General features: G+C 49.3%; 2 protein-coding genes across 6 annotated transcripts in view; one reads left to right on the top strand and one right to left on the bottom strand.

The window, feature by feature from the left end:
* Positions 1 to 1356: 1356 nt before the first annotated feature.
* On the bottom strand, positions 1357 to 17222 carry MDH2 (malate dehydrogenase 2). Its single transcript, XM_038539150.1, has 9 exons — positions 17035 to 17222; positions 11392 to 11560; positions 9798 to 9881; positions 9204 to 9313; positions 7864 to 7989; positions 4933 to 5010; positions 3679 to 3778; positions 3167 to 3318; positions 1357 to 1670 (listed from the first exon to the last, which is right to left on the bottom strand). Exons 1-9 carry the CDS (start codon positions 17098 to 17100, stop codon positions 1539 to 1541), a joined length of 1017 nt encoding a protein of 338 aa, XP_038395078.1. The 5' UTR covers positions 17101 to 17222; the 3' UTR covers positions 1357 to 1538.
* Positions 17223 to 17248: 26 nt separating this feature from the next.
* Positions 17249 to 27352, top strand: part of STYXL1 (serine/threonine/tyrosine interacting like 1) — a 64767-nt gene continuing 54663 nt past the window's right edge. For 3 of the 5 annotated variants that reach the window (XM_038539152.1, XM_038539151.1, XM_038539153.1), the window contains exon 1: positions 17250 to 17468. The gene's annotated coding sequence lies outside the window, so the exon portion shown is untranslated. Of the gene's footprint in view, positions 17469 to 27352 lie in introns of all 5 variants that reach the window. The other 2 variants (XM_038539155.1, XM_038539154.1) reach the window with 1 other exon arrangement.

Raw genomic sequence — 27352 nt, 5'->3', positions numbered from 1 at the left:
GCCCCTCCCAACCACAGGCCTGGGCCTGCCTGGCACTTGCTTTAACCTTGAGAAAGTGGCAGAAGTAATGCTGGGCTGGTTCTGAGCCTGTCCTACTGCCTGGCAGTTTCTGGGTTTGCACTTCTGGGAGTCCTGAGCTGTCCAGTAAGACCTCTGCCCATTTGGCAGTAGAGGCCCCATGAAGAATGACAAGCACATCTGCCCCCACATCCCCTACACACCAGCCACAGATGAGCCACCATCTGAGATGTACCAGCCCAGCCAGGCCTCACACCCCAGGGAGAACCATGCAGCAGAGCCTTGTCAGCTTGTAGAAGGGGTGGGGGTCATAACGTGGTTTTCAAGCAACTGGGGGTGGGGGGGGTGGGGAGGGGGCATCACAGGTACATATAACCAGAAGAGGAGGCTACAAAATGGCACACGAAGCCCTACCTCAACTTGTGAAATAAGCAAACCTTAGGAAGACATATACCACTAGCTGTGATTATTTTCCTGCTTTATTTTTTGGCTACTTTTTAGGTTTTAGACAGTAGACACATATTACTCGTGTAAGACGATGATGTCATAGTGACACCATCCATTTTAGTTCTAAAGAAAAGCTGCTACAGATAGAAGATGGTCCTGTCTAGGCAAAGCTCTGCCCCCACTTGCCCTTTCACCCTGTCACTTTAGGGTCACCTGCTGCCATCAAGTTCTTTCCCAAGCGTGGGGCTCTTAGTTTCCACTTCCAAGGAATGGGGCACAACCCACCCTATCGGGAACAGGTCCTATTCTAATTCCCCACATTTACCTGAGCCCAGAGAATACAAATCAAGTTCCTGATTGGGTTCCGATGGGAGACACAGAGCCAGCCTTCCCGCGTCCCTCTCGCTGCCATGGCAGCTGGCGTTGATTTCCACCCCTGCTCCAGCTATCACAACTCTGGCCATGGGTCTCCCCATCCGTGGACACCAGGCTGGGCAGGGGAGGAGGAGACTCGGAGCAGGGACAGAGGTCAGCCAAGGCACTCCGATAGAGAAGATGGACCCATAGGCTGAGCCAGATACCACCACACGGGGGGAATTGGGGACAGGAGAGCTAGGCATGTACCACAGCTGTCACCCCAGGACACTTGGAGGAATTAGGCTGAAGCCAAGCCTGCCCTCAGCTTGCACAGCTTGGGGAGGCAGTGGTGCGGAGCAGGGTTGGGAGGAACAGGAAAGAAATTTTTCAGACTTTCTTGAAGCTACTGAAGAAACCTTACATGCATCAGCCTAATATTCAAATAACATCTCGTTCTGATTCATGATGGAGTCACTGGACAGCCCCCTTGAACCCAGCGTGGATTGGGAAGAAGGCACATTTATGGAGACCTTGAAAAAGAAAATGGAAGCCTGCTTTTATTGATGCACACATTGACGGACTTGCGATTGGAAGGGGCGGTGACGTTAACATGACTCTGGTGGTTAACGCAACGGAAACATGAGGGCAGGAGATGGCTTTGCAGGGACATGATGCCTTCATAAGTTAGGGAAACGGACTGCTAGCTGGCTGCCCTTTCATTTCATGTTCTTCACAAACTCCTCTCCCTTTTTGATGGAGGCCTTCAGCTCGGGGATGGCTTCTGCTATCATCTTCTCTTCAAAAGGGGAGATCTTGCCAATGCCTAGATTCTTCTCGATGCCCTTTTTCTGGAGAAGAGGGGAGGGGGGTCAATTGGACAATTTAAACATTTACAAGGATCATTTAAAATACTGCAAATTTTACAGGTTCCCACAAACAAGACTGTTAAGGAAAATCTGACGTGTAACTTCACAACCCTGCCTGGCCCACCCACCCCTGGGCAGCCTGCCAGGGGAGCCTGGGCACCTAGGATGGAACGCCCCCAGGTGGGATCTGGACCCTGGCACTCACTCCACATGTACCTAGGCTAAGGCGGTTTCTTATCTAGAACACAGGCGTACCATCCACCTCTAAGGAGGCTGTGAGAACACTCGTGGGCGGCCTGGCACACCGAGGACTCAATCGTTAGCAGCACTGAATGTTATTCTCCCCGACATGGAGCATACTTTTGGGTTCTAGTCTTTTGCTAAGTTGGTAATATCCACCCAACTCCAATGCAATCAAGTAGGGAGATGGAAAAGACATCAAGAAAACAACAGGAGCCTGTTACCATGTTGCCCTTACCACTAAGCTGGTTTGTCTGCACCAGCAGCCTCAGCTTCCGGGCCCCATCCCTGGAGAGCCCTCCCTGACCCCAGGGCCTGCCACACTGCACACGCCCATACCCCCACTGGTCATGGAAACAGTCTGCTTGGTGTCTGTCTCTCCACCACATGGAGTCTCCAGGGCCTGGGGCCAGGTCTCAGTGACCTCTGGACATCATGGCATCTGTGGGAAGGCCCTATGGGTGGCTCAGCACGTCGCCAAATTCTCTTTCTGGGCAAGAGGTGAAGGCAACCACATCTCTGCCTGATGTCAGCAGCTGCCTGAACACTGGAAATGGAAACCTGGCTGGCTGGCTTGTGTGAGAGAGACCTAGGGGTTTCTGCTCCCCAAACACTCGGGAAGAGTCACCAGACTGGATAGCTGCCTCCGAAACAGCCTGGCTGAAGCCAAGCAATGTGACCCAATGGGCTCTGTCCTAGACGCCACGATCTCAAGGGGACAACCTACAACATGCTCCAAGAAGAAAACCAGAGGGGGCAGGAGGAGGAAGTAGAATGCCTGAGCAGGAAATTATCACAGCTGAGCAACCTCTCTGAGCCTCCCTGGAAGAGGAACCCTGAGGTCAGGACAAGAAGGAACCAGTATGAGCCAGAGGGCGACAGCACACAGGCTAGTAGAGGGAAGCCTTTGCCTTCAGAATTGTCCACAGCTGCCTTGAGACGGAGGAAGTGTCTCATCAAGAGACACACAGAGACAGCCGCTGACCAGCTGGCAGACCCACAGAGAAGGAGATTCACGTGCCAGTGGGTCCCTACCAACAGCTCGAGATTTCTCCCTCCTCTTAATTCTGTGATATGTGCTCACCCTCAAAAACCCCAGTACAGGCCAGGCACTGGGATGGAGTTACTGCACTGTGGAAAAGTGAATTACAGAGCAAACAGGCCATGGCTCCCAATCTTAAGTATAGAGAATGCGTCTCCTTCCACAGTTGCAAGACCCCAACCTTCAGGATACATACCCCCAGCAGTAATGGTGTGGAGAAATAGGCACAGTCTGCTTCCTGGGATTTAACAAAGGAACATTCGACAACTCCTTCCTTCCCATTCATTGCATCCACAAGGGAGAAGACAAACCGAGCTCCAGCGTATGCCATGGACAGGGTGGCAGAGCCTAGGAGGACACAGGAGGGTTAGCCAAGCTAGCACTGCAACCGCAAAATCCAGGTGAGCCTGCCCTGCCAGCTAAATAAAGCGGCTGCAAAATCTGCAGCTTTAGCTGAGAAGAATTTAGGTCAGCATCTCTTAATTTTTACAAACTCATGAATGATACAAACTAGCCTGGCCAACCTCAAATGCCAATCCACTCCACAAAGCCCGACTGCCCTCTGCCTCGGGGCTGGCTTAGCAAGTGAATGTATAGGGAGCTGAGAAAAGCATTCAGTGCTTGCCCGGCTCTTCTGTCTTCCACTGTGAGCTGTAGCAGGGCCCCTGGCATCAGCACCCCACCCTGGGGCTGCCTCCGAGAATGTACCTGCTCCAGCTTTGGCTTTCACCACCTCCGTGCCGGCCTCCTGAATCCGCCCAGTGACGGCTGTCAGCTGGTCCTGGGGAAGGTCCACCTTGGGAGTGCACTGCAGGTCAAAGCCACAGGGACCTGAGCAGGTTCGGCCACCACTCCCAGACCCCATCCTCATGGCAGGCACCCCCTGCCCCCCCATTGCCACCACCCAGGAAACCAAGACCACCTTTGCTTTAAAGAAAAATTCAACTTTGTTGGGAGGTGTAGTGTGTTCCCCACCCGCCCCCCTGCCCTTTTTAAAAGTAGGCTCCACACCCAACATGGGGCTTAAACTCACGATCCTGAGATTAAGAGTCACATGAGCCAGCCAGGCACCACCCCCTACCCTGTCCCTACTCAGTTTTGAGGAACTTTTAATATTTTGGACTAATTTTAGACTTAGAGAAAAGTTGTAAAAATAGCACAAAGATTTCCTCACCCAGCTTACCCTCACGTTAGCATCTTATATAACCGCAGTGCAATTATGAAGAATAGGAAATTATTATCACTACATCAACCACAGGCCTTGCTCAAATGTCACCCATTTCTCCACTGCAGTCTCTTTCCTGTCCTCACCCAGGACCCCACCTCGGTCCATTCCCCAGCAGTCCTGTCTTCTGGGACACTTGTCAAGAGGACTGACCACTTGTTCTATAGTATGTCCATCAATTGAGATTTATAAAAGGTTTCCTCACGCTTTTCTCATAAGGTCATGTACTTCTGGCAAGACTAGCATAGGTATTTTGTGTCCTCAGTGCACTGTACTCAGGGGTTAGCATACTGATTTAATGAATCTTCCTCTTGGTGGTATTCACCTTGTTTCGACTCATCTTTTTAAAAAATTTTATTTTTAAGCAACCTCTACACCCAGCGTGGGGCTTGAACTCCCACAGCCAAGACGAAGAGTTGCATGCTTCACTACCAGCTGGCCAGCTCTGACCCCATCAGAGATTCAGTGATTTCTTGCAGTGGCGGTTCTCACTGTGTGCTGGGAGTGGCTACTGCGAGCACTTTCTGACTGCACGCAGTCCCGCAGGTGCCGACCTCCAAGGGTTGGGCCTGACTACGGCCCCCTCCCCCGACCATGGCTGGGGCCGGATCCACAGCAGGAATCTTCTCAAAATATGACTGAAGCTTACATCTTGTTAGTCTGTCTTCAGTTCTCGAAGGAGGACCTCTTAAAGGCACTCCTGATCTCATGGCTTCCTGGCAAGGTGACATACTTACCTGAGAGATCAGGGGGATGATGGTCTTCCCAGCATGACCGCCAATGACAGGAACATTGACTCGCGCAGGATCCAAACCCTGGCCACCAAGGAAGGCATGAAGCTTTGTTAAATTTTTTTTTTTTTTGCCCCCTTTTTTTTTTTAAGTTTTGTTAATTTTTAAAGCTCTTTGAGTATAAATTATGTCATGTCCACCTAAAACACCAGAACTGGAAAAATCCACAGAAGTCAGAACGAAGAAAGCACAGAAGCCTGAGTCCAGCTGTGATTAGGTTACGGCCCCACCATCAGATGGTGGAACATCAGCTGGAGCGTCGTGGCGAGGAGTAGTGTCATTTGGTGAGGTCACCTCCTTTACAGTGAGCAGAAACCTGCCTACTGTAGGATCTCCCCATGGTCCCTGTCAGTCTGGCATCTTCTGAGAATCAGAGGATCGTCCTCTTTCCCAGAGCTAATGTCATCCCCTGTGTATAAGCCCAAACTCGAGGCCCCATGGTTGGTCACAGAAAACGAGTCCAGTTCCCTTTCCCTCATTGTAGAGCAATATTCAAGACAGTTCCAGGAAACCACCCGGGGGTGAGGAGTCTGTCAACTCAAACAGTGATCAGGACAGAAAAAAACTGAGCTGCAAGGGGTCCAAACACCAGGGTTCTTTGTAGGGCTTGCTAGGAGAGGCTGATTCATTTGTTAAACCAGAGGCACGACACCCCCACAGATCTGTGGACTGGGTATTTCTTAAGATGGTTTAAAAAAAAAAAAAAAGGGATCCCTGGGTGGCGCAGCGGTTTAGCGCCTGCCTTTGGCCCAGGGCGCGATCCTGGAGACCTGGGATCGAATCCCACGTCGGGCTCCCGGTGCATGCAGCCTGCTTCTCCCTCCTCCTGTGTCTCTGCCTCTCTCTCTCTCTGTGTGACTATCATAAAAAAAAAAAAAAAAGAAAGAATCTGGTGGAGTTATGGAAGGGAAGGAAGGGAGGGGTATCCCAGTGATGCCACCTTCCCCAAAGGCCACTGCTGCTAAAGAGAGCAACCCTAAGTTAGGAACCCATCTTGCCCAGCAAGGGAGACCCAGCCTCCACAGCGGGCTGACCCAGGAGGACCGGGGTCAAGGAGTGGGGCACTCACACAGGGTGCCTACGTGCCAAGGCAGTGTGCTGGTCACCAGGCACACAGGCATGGACAGACGGGGTCCCTGCTTTCCAGACATTCACTGTTGACTGTGAGACAGATACGAGTGATGTCCCTGGGTAAGGCTATGACAGCCACACAGGGCGGACTTGTGAGCAAGGGGAGCACTTCATCAGTGTGGGAGAGGCTTTTGGGACAGACTTAACTCCATCCGGGAAGCAGCAGCAGCACTCTGCCAAAGGAAGCATATTCTAGGCAAAATGGGCAGAAAGAGCAAAGGCCTGGGGGTATAAAGAACATTTATTACATCAGCAGAAAAGCCAAGAGAAGGTGGCAGAGGGGGCAGGAAATGGCAGAGAGGACTGAGGGAGGGTGCAGACACTGGAGGAGTAAGGGCCAACTATCATTCCTGATACAATTCAGGATTTTTCCAGAATGCCAGAGAGCCTCAGGGGGAGGACAGTTCACTTAACAGAGGCTTGACAAGCACTAGGTTCTTTGCCAGGGGCCAGGATCCCCCTCTTCCTCCACCTCAAGCAGTAGGACTCCCCAGGTTATGAAAGTACCATCCAGCAGAACCTTCTGGGAGAACACAGGTGCCACATGTGGCTATCGAGCATCTGAAGTGTGGCCAGCACAATGAAAGACATGAATTTCTCATTTTATGTAATTCTAAGCAATTTAAATAGACACGAGTAGCTAGCATGTCGCAGCAGGACTAGGGGCCCAGGGGAGAAGGCATGCTTCAGCCCCCAAAGTTGGTAGCACCACAAGAGCTCAAAGTGATGAGCACTGTGGGTTCCAGGAAGCTGGGCTCCAAGCCTCAGGAAGCCCAAACCCCACCCTCCCAGCCTGTCCTTGGTCAGATTCAGCTTGAGCACAAGCTCCTCTGGAAAGCCTGTCCTGACTCGGACAACCACCCCACACATCCAGGCCGAACTGCTCACTCGATTACACTGGCTCTAGAATCCCAAGGCCTGGCCCTATATTATCTGGATCTCTGGGACTCCACACCCAGGACAGAGGCTGAGGACATGCCACAACCTGAATGAGAGTGGGGTAGCACACGTCAGAAGCAGACCTGTATGGCGCAAGGGGCACTACAGCGAAGGTCAATGGTGTCATGTGAGCAGTCCTCACTAGGCCACATGCAGGACAACTGTTCCTACTTTAGAGAGGCCCTCATCTCCACAGTCAGAAAAAACTGGCCTAGGGATCAAGAGGGACACTTCTTCAGGCCAGAGAAGTGGTTCTGGTGGATTCACAATCTGAGATTCAAAATCAAGCCATGAGAGGCACCACGGAAGCCAGAGCTGGCGCAGGTGCCAAACCCACCCCAGCATGGGCGGGTGGCCCCATCCAAGCCCAAGGAACGGCAGGTAACTGTGGAGTCAGAACTACAAGCCAGAAACAATGATCCTGACATCTTAGGACATCAGAAATGTTCCTAAATTCATGTTTTCCCATTTTATCATTTATCTAACGATTAGCAGGTAAATCTTGTTAGTTCTAGTTTTCAGAGGCAATGACCTTAGAGAGCACAACCCAAGTGAGCCAGCGAGAAACCTGGGAAAAAGCCTGGATCCCTCAAGGCACCAGAGAGGACAGAGAGTGAGAAGAGTTGAGACTCTGGCTGGCTGATTAACCTGCAGGGGTCTGTTTGGATCCCCCAAGAAAATGTGAGAGCCTCTCTCCCCCAAAGGGGCAAGCTCCAGGAACATGGAAGACTCCCTGGTCTCCAACGCCCATTGATCAGCCAAGGACAGCCAGAAATGGAGCGTGAAAAGAACCCCTGCAGCTCTTACCTTTAGTTCTGCAATGAAAGTGTTGGCCCTGACAATGTCCAGGGTCGTCACCCCGAAGATTTTATTGGGGTCGTAAGCTCCGTGTTTCTTGAAAACCTCCGTTGCAATTGGGATGGTGGAGTTGACCTAGAAATCCAAGAGAGAGGGGTAACTTGCCCTGTGTTCTGAGAGAAGAGACACGCAACAGACGGAAAAATCTTTTCCCTGGGCCGTTAACAAGTGTACGGGCCGAACTGCTCTGATAACTTGGTTTACAAGCAAGCTGCTCTTACAGTAGAAGAGGTCCCAGTGGGCCAACATCCTACTCTCCCCTCCATGGCAGTAGGCGCTCTTCCCCTTAGGGGCTCCTGGGCCCACAGTTCAAAGGTGCATGTGACCTTCCAGCTGCCAACCTAAAGCATGAGGATGGCTCCACAGGACATCTCCTGCTCCAGCTGGGGCTGACATGTGAGCGGCCAATTTTTAAAAGAGGACCTTGTAGCACAGGGCCAAAGCTTCAGATGGCCTCGGGTCAAGGCCCAGCTCGGCCACTCTGTGAGGTAAGCCTGGACAAGATTCCCCTCACCTATAAAGGGGCTTTAAAGAGACAACCACATTATGAGGCCGTGAAGATTAAGGGACTTAATATATAGCAAGTGCTGACACAGTGACTGGTACATGGAAAGAACATAAGAAAAACGAAACACAACTGCGGGACTTCAGTTAGGCAGTAGGTCAGCGTCCCAGCAAAAGCAATGGCTGCTTCCTACAGCTGACCAGCTGCCCTGAGGAGGGCGAGCTGGTTGGGGATCTGTTTCTCAGAGGCCCTGGGGATAAGCCCTGGGCGTGGATCAGCAGGCACATCCCTTGGTCAACATCATGGGTCATTGCACTTCCACACAGAACCTGAGCCTCAGAGTCTGGCTTCAGCCAGAAGGGAGGCACAGAGGCTGTAGCGGTCTTCTTCTTGGGGAGGGGAGGGTACGGTACGTGCACTTTCGAGATCGAAGGAGACAGTCCCCACAAAAACCTGTGAGGAGGGCCTGCGGTGGCTGAGCAAGCCTGATGGAGAACCAGAAACTGCAAACTGAACAGAACAGAGTAAAAGAAGTTAATAGGCCACCACAGTCAGAACCACCACAGGCTCTGAACAGAGCCTCAAGAGTGGGTTTTGCAGGTGGAAAGGGGAAGGGATCTGTCCAAAGGCACACAAGTGGTGGGAAAATCGGGGTGGAATTCACACTTAGGTCATTTGATTTGGCCACTGCTGCCCCTAAAATCGGGTTTTGGTCCTGGTAAGCACCTCGGCATACTTTTGCTAACCGTGGACACAGTATTAGCGGCCTGCCAGTGGCACTCACCGGATTTGAAATGACGCAGATCATGGCCTCGGGGCAATGCTGGGCGCAGGCAGCAGTCAGGGTGGCCACAATTGAGGCATTGGTGTTGAACAGGTCATCCCGTGTCATGCCTGAGAATGATCCGATTCAAGATGTTCACAAAGCACAGAATGAATTGCCAAATGTGTGCCACTTGTTACAGGAAAACCAAACATGAGCGAGACAGGGTCCCTATTCCCAGCAAATCTCTCTTGGAGAGAAAACGATCTAGTGTAAGAAGTACATAAATAGAGGCTTGTGGAGGGGGCTTGAGGTGGGTATCTGAGGAGGATCCCCAAGGCTCAGTAGGAGTTCCCGAGGAGCAGGTGGAAGAAGGGGAATTCTGGGCAGATGGCGTGCACAGGAGCACCAGACTGAGCAGGGGACAGACACAGCAGACTAGTGCATGGCCTGAAGTGCCAGGCCAACAAAGGGACTTCTCTCTATCCCACAGGAACTAGGGAGCCTCTAGAATTTTTCTCTGCCACGGAGACATTGCCTCAATCTAGTTTAAAGGAAAACCCCTTCTCCACCTGATGGGCAGGGAGACATGAGGAAAGGCTTCTACACACACACCTGGTTTTCTTGGGACTCCAGCTGGAATAACCACAACATCGCAGCCTTTGAGGCAATCCGGCAGCTGCTCAGGTCCGAGGTAGCCTGGAAGCCCCCCCAAGAAGAGAGCAAGGTCACTTTTTCTGACCTGGAGAGGCGAGTATGTCTGTGGGGATGGAGCTGGGGGAAGGACGGCCCCATCTGGGTCTGATGCCGACCACAGGCCTCCAGAAGGGCTGCAAGGTCCACTGTGGAGGGCTTCCTGACCCCTGATGCCCACAGGTCTGATAGTTCTGGCTCCTTCCATGCCACTTCCTCCAGCCCCCAACCACTCAGGTCCCCCTGCTTTGGAATGGATCTAGGTCTCCCCCTAAAACATACCAGGTTCAGCTGCTTGTCTTTATTTGACCTGCCAGCCCCTGTAAGGCCTTCCTGGCTCACCATTCGAAGGGCTGCTTATCCACCTCCCCAGTCATCCTAACCAAAGCTCCATCTCAGGGTCAGGTCGGAAGATGTACTAGAGGTCATGCGAGAAAATCATGGTTGATAAGCAGGGACTCAAAGTATTAGTATCTATTTTCTTTACGCCTATCATCTCAGGAGAAGAAAGGTCCATTTTCAAAGGTTTCAAGGGAAATTTGCTCTGATGACCAAAATGCGCTTTGATTTGAAATTTCCTTTTCTTGCAGGAGCTTTCAGAAGCTCCGAAAGAAAAGGAGCAAACGGATTCAGAGACAATGGAAGGCATATAAACTAAGAGCTGACAGTCGACCTCCTGAGTTGTGCCTGCTGGCTGAGGATGTATGGTTAATACCATCATGCAGGGCATTCCCACAGTCAACAGAAACAGAGATTTCTACCCCCTTCCTGGATGGTACCTTGGACTTTACAGTAAAAGCTTTAACATAGTCATACCTACTAATTCTACTTCTGGGGCTTCTAAGAAGATATAGAGATGAAGATGTTCATCACAGCTTATATATTTGTATTTAGAGTAGAACAAAACAGGAAATAGCTCAATGGCCAACAAAACAGCTAATATGCTAAATAAAAGGTGAAGTACAGTCTTGCTTTAAAAATGATTTAACCAAGAATTTGGTGACATGGATACTGCTATAAAGTAAAGGTAAAATAACCAGGATATAAAGTATGTATAATTACAAATTATTTCTTGGATTACCTACATGTGTTTGCCTAACAGGAGGAACAGATTTCCCTAAGAAGGCTGTGCTTTTGAGAAGCTGGCATAGGAGCCCAGGGTGGAGGGAGGGCTGGCCCATGGCATCGGAAGGCAAACCTGAAGCCCACTGGGAGGCAGCATTCCTAATGTCCCCCTAATCTCCAGAAGGCCCTGAAAGTTCCCCTTCCTCAATCTTATTACTATTCAAATTATAAAAAAATTAAAAACGGGAAGATTAGATCACCTTTGCTTTTCTGAAAGACACTGCTGTTTACATTTTTACTGGCATAGTCATTTGTGAAATTCAATTCTACAATTAGTGTGGAAACCCCGAATCTCTGATCTATTTTCACTGAAGAACTGTGTTCTATCACTTGGACTCTGGTCCACTGGTAAGAAGAGAAGCAAAGACTCCAGGGTCAGTGTGTCCGGTACCTTTCACGGTTGCTCTGGTCTCGATGTGGCTCAGATCTGCGGCCACTCCGGGTGTATGAGCAATATCGTAGAGGGTCAGGCGGCTCACTAAGGGGCTGTTCTTGAGAAGCAGCGCAAGGGGCTGCCCAATTCCTCCGGAAGCCCCAAGCACAGCTACTTTAGCATTGTTCTGAAAAGAGGCACAAAGGACTCTTAATATACAATCAGTATTAGAAGTAGACACCTGATATCCTGTAAAATACTGCACTGGACCTCTTTTATTGCTGTGACGCCAAAGGAGACACCAGTGTCGCATTTCTATTAGTTCAAAGGTCCAGTTTCCTTCTGCAGTGTAGAGGCTTATCTCAGGAAAATAGGGAACTTAGGTCCACAGATGTTGTGATAGTCAGGGTCCTACTGCAAACACCCTCCGAAAGAGGAACAAGCTTTCCTTAGGTAGCTTTCCAGTTAACCTGCAGTTTTATGTTTTCATTTAGTTTTAGAAGATTTTATTTATTTGACAGAAAGAGAGAGAAAGCATGAGCTGTGGGGAGCAGCAAGGGGAGAGGGAGAAGCAGGAAGCAGGCTCCCTACCAAGCAGAGAGCCCGATGTGGGACTTGATCCCAGGATCCTGGGATCATGACCTGATCCTAAAGCAGACACTTAACCTTCTGAGCCACCCAGGGGTCCCAGGCCTCTGTACATTCAACCAAACTTCTGGGTGACTCTGGCACTAGCCAAAGACTGAGAATCATGACTGCTCCATACCAAGCCAAACAGGAGAACAAGCTCTGGGCATGTCAGTTGGTGGGAAGAGTTAAAAAGTGATATAGCTGAGAGACTCAACTGCCTTGCTAGCATCTAAAAAGCTGGAGCTAGAGGAATTTTTTTTTAAGATTTTATTTATTTATTCATAGAGATACACACACACAGAGAGAGAGAGAGAGAGAGAGAGAGAGAGAGAGAGAGAGAGAGAGGCAGAGACACAGGCAGAAGAAGCAGGCTCCATGCAGAGAGCCTGATGTGGGACTCGATCCAGGGTCCCCAGGATCACGCCCTGGGCTGCAGGTGATGCTGCGCCACGGGGGCTGCCCTGGAGCTAGAGGAATTTTTATCAGTTTATCAGTCACCTTACTGGAACTGGACTTGACTTTAGACAGCTACTTCAGAGCTAAGTACATCTAATGACTGGCATCACTTAATTCCCTTCTTTTTCTTACACCAGGGAGTGGGACTGAGGAGTCATATGGCAACTCCATGTTTAACCTTTGAGAAGCTGCCAGACTGTCTTCCAAGGTGGCTGCTTATTCATCTTTAAGGCTCACCTCCAATTCAATAGGCATGGACTTCCTATCTGCCACATGCCAGACTGTCTTGCTAGCACCAATGACAAGACTTGCAAACTGAAAGATGTGCAAATGGAATAAACAACATCTAGTGTGACAAGTGCCATGGAGGTAGATGCTGGGAAGAGCAGCAGCACAAAGGAGAGAATAAACTGCGAGAGGGGATTTTGAAGGATGAACAGTGTTTTGCCAGATGGATGCTAGAGGGAGGAGCTATGGAGTATGGCCTAGTGAAGGGAAGCAGTCCTCTATGGCTCGGGCATTGATGGACACATGTGGAGGAAGGAAGAAGGCAGGGCAAAAACTGAGGACCTAGCAGAGTAGATCTGGTTCTTCTGGGCATTGGGGAACCAGCATAGGCCTTAAAAGTTGGGAAAAATATGTCCAATACTGTGTTTTAAAAAGATGAGGGGCAGCTTGGGTGGCTCAGCGATTTAGTGCCGCCTTCAGGGCCAGGTGTGATCCTGGAGACCCGGGATGGAGTCCCATGTTGGGCTCCCTGCATGAACCCTGCTTCTCCCTCTGCCTGTGTCTCTGCCTCTCTCTCTGATGAATAAATAAATAAAATCTTAAAAAAAAAAAAAAAAAAAAGGATGAAGCAGAATGGAAGATGGCCTGGAAATATACAAGAATGGAGGCAGGGAGACTACTGCAATAGTCCAAGATGACTCAAGGGTGGGATCTAGGTAAGCAAGAAGGATGGGTAGGTTATAAGGGATTCAGTCACCACCCTCCCCTTCCATCCGGATGGTGAGTAGAGAGAAGATCTTGGGATGACAACTTCCTGGCTTGAGTAGACAACACTGCCTTTAGGCAATAGAGGGAACTTAGGAGAGGTAAGGGGTTTGGGAGAAAGGATAATGAATTCAGTTTTGCATGCCGGGTTTGAGTTCCTTGAAATACACACACACACACACACACACACACACACACACACACATACACGACCATTAGGCTAAAGGTTTGGACTGGAGGTCCTAATAAGCATCTGCCCTGAAATTAATGGTAGCCACAGATGTGGACAAAGGGACAGAGCCCTATGAATACCAGCATTTAAGGAGGAAGAGGAGCCTGTGAAGGATAATGACCAAATTGGACTTTTTTTTTTTTTTTTTTTTTTCAAATTGGACTTAAGGCCATTCCCACCCCAGCCATTTCCAACAACGAAATCAATGACTGCCTCTTGGTAACCTTTCTTATGAGGAGTAGAACTTACTATACAGTAGACCTTCACCCAAAACTCACACCATCCAGTAACCTCATTTATTGGGGACACCAGAAGCAAAATGATAGCTGTGGGGCATTTGTCAGGTCTGGTCTGTGGCTGGTACTGAACTAAGTCTTTCCTTATCTGACTCTCAGAACTCCATTAAGTAATATAATTGGACTCATTTTGCAGATGAGGAACTGAGGTACAGAAGTTGTAATACGCTCAGGCCCAAAAATACAGCAAATGATGAAGTGGGATATGAGCCAAACAAAGGCTGCTTAAGAAAGATAAACTCTAAAAGCATATACAACTAAAAATCTGACTTCAGTTTTGATTTTTTTTTTTTAATTGGTGCTGTAAATGGGGACTCCGGACTTCCCAGAAAACGTAACTAGCCATTTCAACCTAAAACCCGAGGTCTGGCAATCTCATCACTTCTAGATGTTCACTCTTACATCTTGTTTCTACTCCTAGGGATCCCCCCCCCAATCCCAAACTCCCACTTTCCCAGCTCTGTTAGGCATTCCAATGGTGCCATAAGCTCAACTGTCTAAATAAATGTAGGCTTTCTACTTCTGCCACCCTGTTCCCAAATAGTACCTGTGTTCTCCCAAATTCAAACCCTTAGAACCATTTCCTGTCTCTTTGCTTATTAGAGACACCCAGTCACGGCATGGAGGACTTAGCATCTCAAACACCTTCCCAACATGCCCCCACCTTCTGTTCCCATTCCATTATCTATCCTAGGCCCTCAGCTCCACCTCAAAACCATCCTTCTAAAAATTAACTTTTAATCATTTCATTTCTTTACTCAAAAAAAAAAAAAAACCTCCTTGAAGTCCCTCATGATCAGATTATTCAGCCTGGCTTCCAAGGTGGACCCTGGAGCTCCATATTGGGTGCAGAATTACTTAGAAAAAAAAGAGACAGGGACGTCTGGGTGGCTCAGTGGTTGAGAGTCTGCCTTTGGCTCAGGTCGTGATCCCCGGGTCCTGGGATCGAGCCTTGCATCGATGCCTCTGCCTGGGTCTCTGCCTGTGTCTCTCATGAATAAATAAATAAAATCCTTAAATAAAAATTAAAAAGAAAAAAAAAAAGAAAGAGACAGACCTGATGCCCTTGCTAGGGTATTCAAGTGAATCAGTTCCTTATGATACATAAGATGACCTCATTCATTCTGTTGCTTTCAGGGTTGAGGCGCTATCATTATTTTTGTGTATTACAAGGTTTTAACAATTTAGTTAATATGTATAAAAACAGTCCTTCAGTGGTGGAATCTTTATAATGTAGACAAGAATTTGTGGTATTGCAGGGATTAACTTATGATCTCTTTGCAGAAGGCCAATCTCCAAATTTATGGATCTTTTCTGCATGAGGAATGGTTGTCAACAGCACACATCCAGCAACTTTTACAAATGGATATACAATAACACTTCATTTATAGGTTTGCTTTATAATGTAAGTCTATTATGGCTTGTTGTTAAAGTTCTATTTTTTATGTTATATATATTAGTACATACTAGAAATAAATATATTGAGGCTGTGCACTAGATACATTTTTACTGTTAAGGTACAAGATCCAGGAGCGCCTGGGTGGCTCAGTCAGGTAAGCCTCCAACTCCTGATTTGATTTCCAAACTGGTCATGATCTCAGGGTTGTGGGATAGGGCCCTCAATGGGTATGGGGTCTGCTTGAGATTCTCTCTCCCTCGCCCACGCTCTTAAAAAAAAAAAAGGATCCAGGATCTAAAGTCTCTAGACCAACGTACCTACTTTGCTTAAGCTCATCATTCTGACTTACTCTAGTACCTTCTCAGTGTCACCACTTATATGTCCCAATGTCCCATATACATCTTAAACATCTCAAACTGAGCTCCTGATGTCCTCCCCTGTTTAAATCCACTCAGTTCCAGCAGCCTTTCCCATCTCAGCAATTTCAAAGTCCATGCCAGTCTGGTATACCTCATCCAACCGTCTTGTCAGCAAATCCCAGGGTCTTATCTGTGATCAGTTCCCTTTCCCCACTCCTCTGGGTCAGTATTCAGCACCTCCACCTGTCCTAAGTTTATTCATTTGGGGCCTATCTCAGGTACCACTCCTTACTCATCTTGGTATCTCCTGCAGCACCCGACACAGATCTTGGCGAGCACGGATACTCAATGCTCCTATTTGTGTACTTATTTTTCAAATGAATTGAATGTCCAAGAAACTGATCAGAAGGACAGAAGCTAAAGCAGAAAGTTCCTTTACTAATCACTTCCCTTTGGTGTGCAATACTTAAGAAGCAATGTGGTTATCTCCTGGGTTCTCAAACTTTAGTTATTTTAGAATCACCTGGGGCACTTGGTAAACATACAACAGGTCCTACCCTCCTTCAATGCACCTGGGCCTGTTCTTCATTAGCTTTCAGGTGATTCTAACATGCACCAGAGTTTGAGAACCACCATCCTAGGAAGATGAGTCAAAGAAGCTTAGGCTTATGCACTCCCAGGCCAAGTCCTGCACAGTCACCACTTCTGGGGGCAGGCCCGGTGGCCCACAGCAAGCAGGATCCTTCAAAAGGGTCCTTAAGAGAAGGCTGCGTCTTTCCGTGGGTAGAGCGAAAGCTTCATGATCCCAAAGCCACTGATAGTGGGCAGGACAGCTGACTTAATTCTCGGGCCAAATGGCTGTAACCTTGGACCAGTTCCCTACCCTCGGTATCTCAGTCGGCCTGCTCTATGGAGTTAACGATTACACGTTATTTGTACGGATGCTACAAGAACAAGGTTAGTCGTTTAAGGTACTATAGAAAGTTGCATATAAGCATAAATTATCTTCGGCCCTACAGCCAAAGCTTCTCAAGCCTGAAATTGTGCAGAACAAGAGCAGGCTCTCTGGGGACTCGGGGGAACGAGATGGGGGGCTCCCCAACCCCTCTCCTGGGCTTTCTTTCGGCACTTCCCTCCCAGTATCCGGGCCGGCCCGGGGCGCCACAGGCGCGGGGCGGTACCGGGCGACCCTGCAGTCTAGGATGGCCCGGAGATCAGGGCTGCTCGCGAGCCCAGAACCCACGTGGCCCAGGCCGGGGGGACCTCCGCCTGCAGGGAGCCCCTCGCCGGGCCTACCTGGGCCGAGGTGCTGAAGCTGCGGCGGAGAGCGGCGCCGGCAGGGCGGGCGAGGGCGGAGAGCATGGTTGGTTGGAGCGGGCAGGGAGCCGAAGAGCAGGCGCAGGAGCCGGCGGCTGGCAGGTGACACCAACGACCTCCACACCGCACAGGGCTCCCGGCTCCGCTCTGCCCGGCCTCGCGAGAAGTGGCGCTCCTTCCGGCCCCGCCCACCTCCCAGATCTCGCGGTGTGGACCCCGCTGGGCCGCGGCGGAGGAAGGCGGGAGGGGGCTTCCTGCGCTCGGGGAGCGCGGGCCCCCGGGGTGGTGGAGCGCTTCGCGTTCGGCGCGGCCGGTGGGGGCGACGCGGTCGCGAGTGGGAGGGAGAGTCCGCACCGGAGAGGTGGAAGAGGACGGGATTTAGGCTGGAAGCGCCTTAGCGGAGCCATTTCCAGGTGGGGCCACAGCCAGAGGCTCTGACAAGGAGACCGGTCAAGGTCGCGCTGCAGGCCGGGCGGAGTGCGTGCGGTCCCGGCCCCAGACCTCAGCCAAACTGCTCCTCGTGGAGGGTGCTCCGAGCTCCGGGAAGCTCCTGAAAGGAGAGCGGGGAGAGGAGGTTGAGTCCTGGGGGCGGGGGCCGAGGATGGGGTCCCCTGTAATCAGTCACTTCGATGCACCCCCCCCCCCCCGCCCCCCGGAAACACACCCGGCCAGTGCCCTCGTCCCTCCAGGGGCGCAGGACCTTCACAGACACCGCCACCGAGAGTGGCGCATACAGCCCTGCGGGCGGGGCTCTGTTCTACAAGTTGATGGGGAAGCTGGTATCGAGGTGGTAACTTGCGTGGTCACCCGATCCCTGCTCCTCAGCCATGCTGTGAACACGGCCGCATCGTGGCTGCTTTATGTAGGAAGAAACTATGGCTTAGCCCACTTGAGTGGATTTGTTGAGTTTTCCCGGCAGGAAGTAAAAAGCTATGGTTCTTAACCAGGAATTTATCATCTAATGTATAAGTTGAATTAGAAGCTTCATTTCTCCCCCCCCTCCCCACCCCCTCACGTCCCGCAACTGCTTCCTGGGTGTACAGAGAGAGTTCCTCGCCCTCGAAAAGCTCAGTCAAGTGGGGCAGGCAGATGTGCAGCAGGGCTGTTGGTTTCACAAGATCCCGTTTTTCTGCCTTTAAGGAGCTGAGTCTAGTAGGGGAGACACCAGGAGGGTTATGAAGTGCCGTGGGAGCAGAGGAGGTGCATCTCACCCGGTGGGGTGGGGGCCTTGTGGGAGGGGACATTCCCCTGCAGGAGAGGGAGAGATCCTTGCTTGAGCAGGGGAGTTCAAGCGTTTGTTTATTTATTTTCTTAAAGATTTTATTTATTCATTAGAGGCACACAGGCAGAGGGAGAAGCAGGCTCCCTGCAGGGACTCCATTCTGGGTCTCCTGGATCACGCCCTGAGCTGAAGGCAGATGCTTAACTGCTAAGCCACCCAGGCATCCGGAGAGTTCAAGTGTATAGATGAGAAAGAAGAACCCAAAGTAAAACCTGGGCGTAGGAAAGCTTAAGTCTATGGATGGAGAATAATAGATCCTCTCTGGTGGAGTGGGGTCATAAACACATGAGCAGTGTCCTTTATCTTATCACTAACTACTCTCTGGTTCATTATTTGCCCTTCTATCTTACCACTAGAAACGAGAGTACCTTGTGGTCAGGTGTGCCTCTCATCTCTGAGCCTTTATTACCCAGCACGTAACCAAGCTGAGAGTGGGTCTCTTGAGTTTTGGGAGAGTTGAATAGTTTTGGTAAGGCTGGGAAGAGCAGGTTGCAAAAAAAACCAGATTGTGCAGGACCTCTGAATGTTAGCTGAGAAGCTTGTATTTATCAGTGTTAGCAAGTGTTTATCAAAGGCTTTTATGATCCCACCAATACCATGAGGAAGATTGGACGGCCCTTGGTGTGCCAAGGTTTCTTTTCTTTTTTTTTTTTTAAGATTTTGTTTATTTATTCATGAGAGGCACAGAGAGAGAGAGGCAGAGGGAGAAGCAGGCTCCATGCAGGGAGCCCAACATGGGACTCGATCCTGGGTCTCCAGGATCATGCCCTGGGCCAAAGGCGACGCTAAACCCACGGGCCACCAGGGCTGCCCTGTGCCAAGGTTTCCAATGGAGGATGTGGAGGGCACGGAGATTGTTCAGGAGGCTATCTTAGGAGATGATAAAGATCTGAGTTATGATGGTGGCCACAGAAATGGAGGGAGAGGGTCCAATGAGGAAGCAGTCTCAAGGAAAGAATTGATTAGTTTGTGCCTATCTGGGTTTAAGAAATGAGTAAAAGAGATGTGGGAAATCCAGGCTGAGAAGTATATAAGTCCAGAAACGGGATTTGGGTTTGTGTGGAGGAGAGCTGGCTGGAGGCAAAAAATAAAGAGCTCCGTTTTAGAGGAGTTGAATTGGAAGTGATGGTGAGTTGTCCACATAGAAATACCAGGTGGGGAGAGATGGGGAGTTACTCCAACATAATATGTGGGATTGAACCCCTGAGAGAGGACAGGGCTGAAGGCATCCCTGCAAAGGGGAGAAGTGAGGCCATGAGAAAAATAAGAATCACAGATTCTCAGGTTTGCTCCAACAACTGGGGCTCGAGTCCCGTCCCCCTCCCTGCCAAGTTCTGTACTCAAGCCATCGGGAAGCACTTGACTGTTAGGAAAGCCAGCCTCATACTGAGTTCCCAGCTGCTTCCCTTTCAATCCCAGGATTGTTCATAACAGTATTAACAACTACTGTATTAAGCTCCGACTCTGTGCTCTGCTTTGCGTGTGTGACTTACACTGAACCCGCAGGGCCTCATTCAGGAAGCCCATTGCAGTCCTAAAAAGCCGTTTTGCTTTGTCGTCATCTCCACATTTCCTTGTTTGGTTTGTTTGTTTTAAAGATTTTAATTATTTATGAAACAGAGAGAGATTGGCAGAGAGAGAAGCAGGCTCCATGCTGGAAGCCCGATGTGGAACTTGATCCCAGGACTCCAGGATCACACTGTGGGCCCAAGGCAGGCGCTCAACAGCTGAGCCACCCAGGCGTCCTACTTCCTTGCTTTCTTTATTTCTTTGCTTGCTCTTTAGTTACACTGAGTCATCAGAACAGACTCCCTGCAATCACCTCAAAGTCCAGTTTACATTAGTTGTCCAATCTCAAATCGATTTGGTGTGAGAGCTTCTCTTTCCTCTCCCCCCCTCCCCCCTTGAGCTTGCTTTAGGCTCCCACCTTGGAGGGGAGGGTGCTTGACTTCCCCATTTCCCCATCTTGCTTCCTTACACACACACCCCTCCCCCATCAGACTGTGGCTTCAGACCCATGGAAGTTGTGGGAGAAGAGATAGGGCAGGAAAGATCCCCCGGTCACCTGGCATTAGTATTCTCTGAGCTGGATGGGAGTTTGTGGCTCGTTATTCTCCATGTAGTGCTTTTTTTTTTTTTTTTTTTTTAAATTTATTTTTTATTTTTTATTTTTTCATGTAGTGCTTTTGTGATGCAGTTCCTTTGACCTAAGTGGTGATGCCTCAGTTTTGCTGCCTTCATCTCTTTCTTCAGCCCCTGGTTTCTGGAATTCCCTACTACCTCCAGTTGGCCCATTGTCCTTCCAGGTGGCAAATCTTGGGCAAAGTCCCTTTATAATGGCTTCTAGTTGGTGGCTTCCCTTGCCCACATTTGCTCTGTAGGAAACGCTTATGGATCCTTTGCCCCAACAAATCCTTGCCAGGGGTGGGGGTTGTGTATATAGGGCATTTCAAATGCATCTGCCTCTCCTTGCTTTGCCGACAGCCAGCCTCAAACTTTTCCAGGATGGGGCCCAGCACCAGCCTGTCTGCTTGCACTATCTTCAGAGGGCACAGGCCAAGCGATTCTAAGGGTTTTCTGGTTTCATGAATTGTTTCAATAAAGCGAAGGCTTGTGAATGTTGGAATTCATGAGGATGCTAATAGAGGGAGTGAGATTTGAGAAGCCAAAAAGAGAGAAGGTTTAGATTGGAGAAGGTAAGGTCAGGGGATTCCAGGAGAAAGCACAAAGCCCCCAGCCCCTACCCCCCAGGGGCAGGTGGTTGAGGAGGGCTGTTCATACTTTACCCTTAGGCACGAAGTAGGAAATGAGAGAAGTTGCTCCTTGGGGACCCAAGGAGGGTTGAGGAGGTTTAGATAAAAGGTACAGCAGTTGGGAAAATTCTAGGCAAATGAACAAAGAGCAAGGGATTTACTGGTAGCTGTTGAAGCCAAATTGAATTCTGCAGTGTGTACTTTCTTTGTGTCCAAATCCACATGGTTTCCACAGCCCAGACCCCACACCAAGGTCATCGATGAGCAGGTGGGGCTACACACACAGACTCCTATCCACACCTGCATATTTGAACACAAACACCTGGATCTACACAGGGAATTTATTTTTATGGGCATATAGTTTACATACAATATACAGATCTTAAATGTTGTTTGGTTTTGACAATTTACACCCTTAACCACCACCCCTCAAAACCATCTGTAGAACATTTCCATTATTCCAGAAAGTTCCTTCATGCTTCTTTCCATCAATCCCCCGGGACTGGTACTTCCTGATTCCTATCACCATAGTTTCATTTTTACCCACTCTTATATATTTTTATACACAATATGCAATAACATTGACCTCCTCCTTGCCCTACCCCACATATACTCAAGCCATACACATCCATGTATACTGACCATTTTGTGCCTTACAGTAGTCTTAGACCATGGTTATGGACTGTCATATTTTTGCTATTAGATGCTTGTGTATGCTAACCTACCTTCAACCCTAAAATTGTACCCCAAGTGAAGTATTTTAAATTTCTTCTTCGGATTCCTGGAGCAAAGAGTGAAAAGTAAGAAAGGTGGTAATCATTCCGTCTTGCATGGGAGATTGAGTGATTGATTGATTGATTGATTGATTTTGGTGCTCTAGGATATTTTAAAACGGAGCTGTATTTGGATAAACAGCTTTAACTTTGTTGTGGCTCTTGCCTGCCAGAAGTCAAAGGATTTGGCTTCCAAGATACATTGCAGCAGAACAAGTGTGAGGTGGTGGCCTGGCAGCAGCAGAGGCATCAGGAAGCATGGGTGGGCAGGGAGTTTCTAAGAGCTGGGAGTCACTGATGGTGGCAGGTATGAGTCAGGAGCAAAGCCTTTGGTTTCTCAGATCAGTCAGAGGTCAGGGAAGTAAGAGCACAGCTGTGTTTCTGGACTCAGGGCTGAAGACTTGTGTCAGAGAAGCAGAAGGTGAGGTCTAAGCCTGGTCAAGGAGCAGAGAAGTAACTGCTGAGACCAGGTGTCATGGTCCCAGCCTTTGGGAGACTTAGAGTTGACCAGCCCCTACCCCTGACAGGTAAATTGAATGGATGGACCTGTTAATCTCACAGGACTGCAAGAGTACCTCTCAGATGTGTAGTGAGCCCAGGTTTGGGGACACAAAAGTGAAGGCAAGATAGAAGATTAAGAGACAGGGATGTGGGTTCCTTGGCCTGGGCCCCCGGCCCCTACCTGTTGCTTCCAAAATACAGAAATTCTGGCAGTCACTGCAAGAGAGCCTGGTGCTCTTCTGGACTGAAAGACTGGTTTCAAGACCACTTGTGACCTCCACAACTCGGGGGTGCTATAGCCTGGAACTGTGTCCTCTAGCTTTGTCAAGGTTCAGGGCACAAGGAAGGTGTCTGGCTGTGAGCGAAGACCACACCAGATCCTTCGGGATCCTGTCCCTCAGGCAGCATGCAAGGCTCCCTCCACTTACAAACTTGGACAGCTCCTGCTCTGCTCCTTGGCCTGAGATTCTCTGAATAGTGCTCTCTGTCTACTGGGTTTGTAGTGATTAGAGGCTCCTGGGTGAATTGGAAGGAGAGAGCTAGGGTAGAAGCAAAGGAGTGCCTGTTTCCCAAGCTACTGCTCTATGCCATGGCCAGTGCTGGGCAATTTGACATCCCAATGTAACATTCCCATAGCCTTTCCAGTATAATCCCATGTAAACTGCCTCCCTTTATGGGCAAGGGTGTTGAAGTCTGTTACCATGTTAAGCTTTGGTCATCCTGGCATAGCCTCTGCTTCACAGAGAACCAGGGCATCTGTGCAGTCCTGAGTCATATCTGTGCAGTCCTCTGGTCCCTGCTCAGCCTGAGCCAGGAGCCCGAAGTAATGCTCATGGCCTAGTTTCTCCAGGAGCATTGTGCCTCTCCTCTCTACCTGAAGCAAATGCCCATCAGTTGTATCCAACCAGACTGCCTGGGGCTGAGCAGCAGACCACACTTTCTGCCCTGGAAGTCCTTTGAGAAGCCTGATGTGAGGCCTGGCCTCTGACAGCCATGCCATTAGAATGGAAGGCCTCATGTACTGTTTGTCAAGCCCTAGGAGGCAAGAAGGGCCGGGTCTGGTGAGTTTCCAGCTTCATCTCAGGCTAGGGCAACCCCTAATGAAACAGGCCTTCCCAGTTGGTTGGTTTTCCCTAAATATAGACAAGTAGTGTCACCGGAGCTGCATTCAGTAGCCCAACTGCATCCAGACAGCTCTGGGCTGATAGAGAGCGAGCCACACACAAACCTCCTAGTCTGGAGAGAGGCCAGGCCACTGCAGGGGAGGGTGAAGCACCTTCCTACTCATGGGTATCCAATGTGCAAGGACAAGGCTTGTGCTGGCACCCTGTTCTCCTGACAGAGTTAAGTGGCTTTGCTTGCCACCCAAAAAGCTGTGTGGATTTCCCAGACTGGTCAATTCATAGGAAGATTGGTCTTCCTGATGCATGAAACCAGATCCTCAGAAAGTGCTTCCTCTGACCACTCTTCCATCTGCCTGCCCCATTTGTCTGTAAGAACCATCACACCGAACCCCTCTCCCTGCCAAAAGTCTCAAAAAGTGCTATCTGTGCTGAAAGAGTCCTCAAGGGGATGTCTTAAACATACCATTTTGATGCTACTGTTTTGAACAGGTCACTAGGAAAAGGATACTTGGTAGACATAATCATTACATACAAAGCAGTGGCAGAAACCATCCTCAGTCAATGCTGCTAGGATAAAAGTCTGCCTAGGAATCAAATCTTTATTGTAAAATTCACACACACACACACACACACGACTTGATCTTGGGAAGACTAATTTTGGCTAAACAAAATTGAAAGTGAAAAAAAATCGTAATTGGTTAACTATGAAATCAAGGAATTAAATTGGCTTAAGGGAATTCACTAAGGAAAATGGCAAAAACTTGTCAATATTAGTGTAATGGTCTATGTAAAAGCTCAATATCAAAATATTCTTAGGGCACCAATGGTAGAGCCAAGAACATCTTAAACCTTGTAGAGTTTGGAGTAGCACTGAAAGGGAGGTGAGCACTTGGTCTTCCACCTGCCCGGGCTAGCAGTGCTCCTGATCTCAGCTCATGGGGCTGCATCCTCTTTCTGAACTGTGCTATTAGGTTCAGGGACTGTTCTTAACTCTCCTGTACTTTATCAGCAAATGAGGGCAGTTTTTGCTTGACCAGGGAGAGTTCTCTCCAGGGAAAGGAGAAAAGTCTGGAGGAGTTGATCCCTGGGGCTGGGTTTTCACCTGGATACCTGGAGACAATCCCACCAGTAGTGAATGAAGGGATGGAGGTTGCAGTGGGGAGAAAGTAAGTGAGAGTTTGAGGATAGGCTCTGAGCTACAGACCAGATAAGTTAGGAGCAAGTGTTTAGGATGGCTTATGGGAACTTGTGGGACTAGATGCAAAGCTCATCCCCTCTCTACTCACTACCTCCAAAATGCCCTGAGCACTGGGCTTTCAGAGACAGAGGACCTGACTGGGGTGGGAATGGAGAGTTCCTTAGGTGCAGTCCACCTGTGGCTTCCGTATGTGTGGCATTGAGTCAAGTTGGCCCCAGTAGTGAAGCCAGGAATGAGGACTAAGAATTGATTTATTCAATGCATGCTTATAGGGATGCCTGGGTGGCTTAGTGGTTGAGTGTCTACCTGTGGCTCAGGGTGTGATCCTGGAGTCCCAAGATTGAGTCCTGCATCGAGCTTCCTGCAGAGAGCCTGCTTCTCCCTCTGCCTATGTCTCTGCCTCTCTCTGTCTCTGTCTCTCTGTGTGTGTGTCTTTCATGAATAAATAAAATCTTAAAGAAAAAAACAATGCATGCTTACAGAGCACTGTTCTGTACCAAAAATCCTGGGCACTGGATGAGGATACAGTGAACAAGAAGAACAAGGTCCCCGTCCTTATGACCCATCCATTCCAATGGGAGAAGATTGATGATAAAGCAAGCAAACAAATGAGTGCAGTAATATTGGATGGTGGCAAGTGAGGTAAAGACAAAGAAACTCATAGTTCAAAAAGCTCACCCTGACAGCTCACCCTGACAGCCATGCCATTAGATTGTAGGGGGGAAAGCAGGAAGCACAAAGTACAGTTGGGAAGTGTGGCATCCTTAGGCAGAGAGGATAGTACCTTGGTCTAGGATGTTAGCTCTGGAGCTAGAGCAAAGTGGATGGGTTTGGATTATATTTAAGTCTTGGAGCTAATAAAATGGATATTCTATTAGTTGGGGCTGGGGGAAAGAGGGATTTGGGGTGTGGACTTGAGTAACTAGGTGGGTAATAGTGCTGTCCTTTGAGACTGAGAAAACTAAAAGGTATTGGAAGTGTGGGCACGTGTGAATGAAAAGTTCTGTTTTGGCTATGTTGCATTTGAGATGCCCATGAGTCATCCAAATGGAGTCCAAATCAGTGGAGAGATCAAGCAGGGGCTACAGTTTGGGCCTCTTTGGTATACAGAGGATATTCAAATCACTTAGACTCTAGATCTTAGAGTGGTGGCTCTCCAGTAGTGGTGACTTGCCCCCTTCTTCCAGGGGACATTTGGCAACATCTGGAAACATTTTTGGTTGTTACAACTGGTTTGGGGGGAGGTTTGCTATTGGCATCTCCTGGGTAGAGGCAAGGGATGCTGCTCAAGATCCTGCTATGCATACCCCCACAGCACAGAGTTAGTTATCTGGCTCCAAATTCTAGTGGTGCTAAGGTTGAGAGCCTTTTCCTGGAGAGAGTGTAGATGGAGAAGGAAAGAGGTGACAGTCCCAGGACTTAATTAATGTGAGGAGGTAGAGCCTTCTGCACAGAAGACTGAGTAGCAACAACCAGAGAGGTAGGGAAGCCTGGGGAGTAGACTGTCCTGGAAGTGGAGAGTGTTGGGAAGGAGGGGTGCTAAACTGGGCTGAATGCTGACAGACTCCATCCTTCGAGTACAGAGAGAAGTGGCTAATGGCTTAGGCAATATGGACATCGTTGATGACCTTGATACGAACAGTTCCTGTGGTTTGTTGGGTTAGAAGCTCCAGGGGAGAAGGTTGCATTTCTTCCCTGACTGGAATGTCTCATGTGTGTAATTTCATTCATCCACACGCAACCGGGAGGTTCTGTTATTCTGGTTTTATAGGAATGGCAATATTACCCCATTTTATAGAGGTAGAAACTGAGGCACAGGGAGGCTACTTACTCCTCATGGTCAGGCAGCCAACTGTCAGTGAGAACAAAGATGAGTACAGAAGATGTTTGCCTGCTGGTAGGAATGATCCATGGGGAAGCTGAAATCAACGATGTTGGAGGGGAAGCTGAGAACCAAAGTCTGAATTAGTGAGAAGGATCTGGGGACCATGTTGAGGGGTTTGGCCATTCCCAGGAGCATTATACAGGTAACTCTGAAGTGGACCGTTGCTGTTTTGAGCAAGATTACCCCTAGACTCAACTTCTCTCCCACATACCCCCTGCTGGCCTCCAGAGGCTTGCTGGGCAGTTCTCTGTAGCCCCCACCCTTGATAAAGGGTAGCCTCCCTATAGGTAGCTGCTGCAGGGGCCCAGCCCTTCTGCTTTGTGGGGCACCAGGGAGGCTAATTACTCCCCATGGTCAGGCAGCCAACTGTCAGTGAGAACAGAGATGGGTACAGATGTTTGTCTGCTGGTAGGAATGATCCATGGGGAAATCTTTGGGGCACCAGAGACTGGATGTGCTCAGGAACCAGTATAGCAAGTAAAGGCATCCCTGTAGTCAGGAGCCAGAGGCTGGCTGGGCAGTTCTATCAATACACATCTGTGATTTCCCCCCCCCCAAATTGGACTGCCTCCAGCTTTATCCTAAGCCTAGAAGGCCCCACCCCAAGGTTTTTGTTCATCACTCTCTCCTTGTGGTCACCACACCAGCCTCCCTTAGACTCTCTCAAGTCCTGAATGTTCTTGTATTCTTCACCTTCTCTCCCTAGCTAACTTGTATAGCCTCTTGATTCAGGAGCCCCAGTTAGCAGTCACATCTCAGACAGCCTTCTCTAACAGCCCCA

The sequence above is a fragment of the Canis lupus genome, chromosome 6 (genome assembly GCF_011100685.1).
Source record: "Canis lupus familiaris isolate Mischka breed German Shepherd chromosome 6, alternate assembly UU_Cfam_GSD_1.0, whole genome shotgun sequence".
Classification (NCBI taxonomy): domain Eukaryota; kingdom Metazoa; phylum Chordata; class Mammalia; order Carnivora; family Canidae; genus Canis; species Canis lupus.
Note: the sequence above shows the minus strand (reverse complement) of the source record. Positions and strands in the feature narration are given on the sequence as shown.

Coding starts and splice junctions, on each gene's coding strand:
- MDH2 (XM_038539150.1), bottom strand. CDS start 17,100: ATGCTCTCCGCCCTCGCCCGCCCTGCCGGCGCCGCTCTCCGCCGCAGC. Junction 9,314..9,797: donor TGGAGTCCCAAGAAAACCAG/GTGTGTGTGTAG, acceptor GATCATTCTCAG/GCATGACACGGGATGACCTG. Junction 3,779..4,932: donor TCATCCCCCTGATCTCTCAG/GTAAGTATGTCA, acceptor TTTGACCTGCAG/TGCACTCCCAAGGTGGACCT.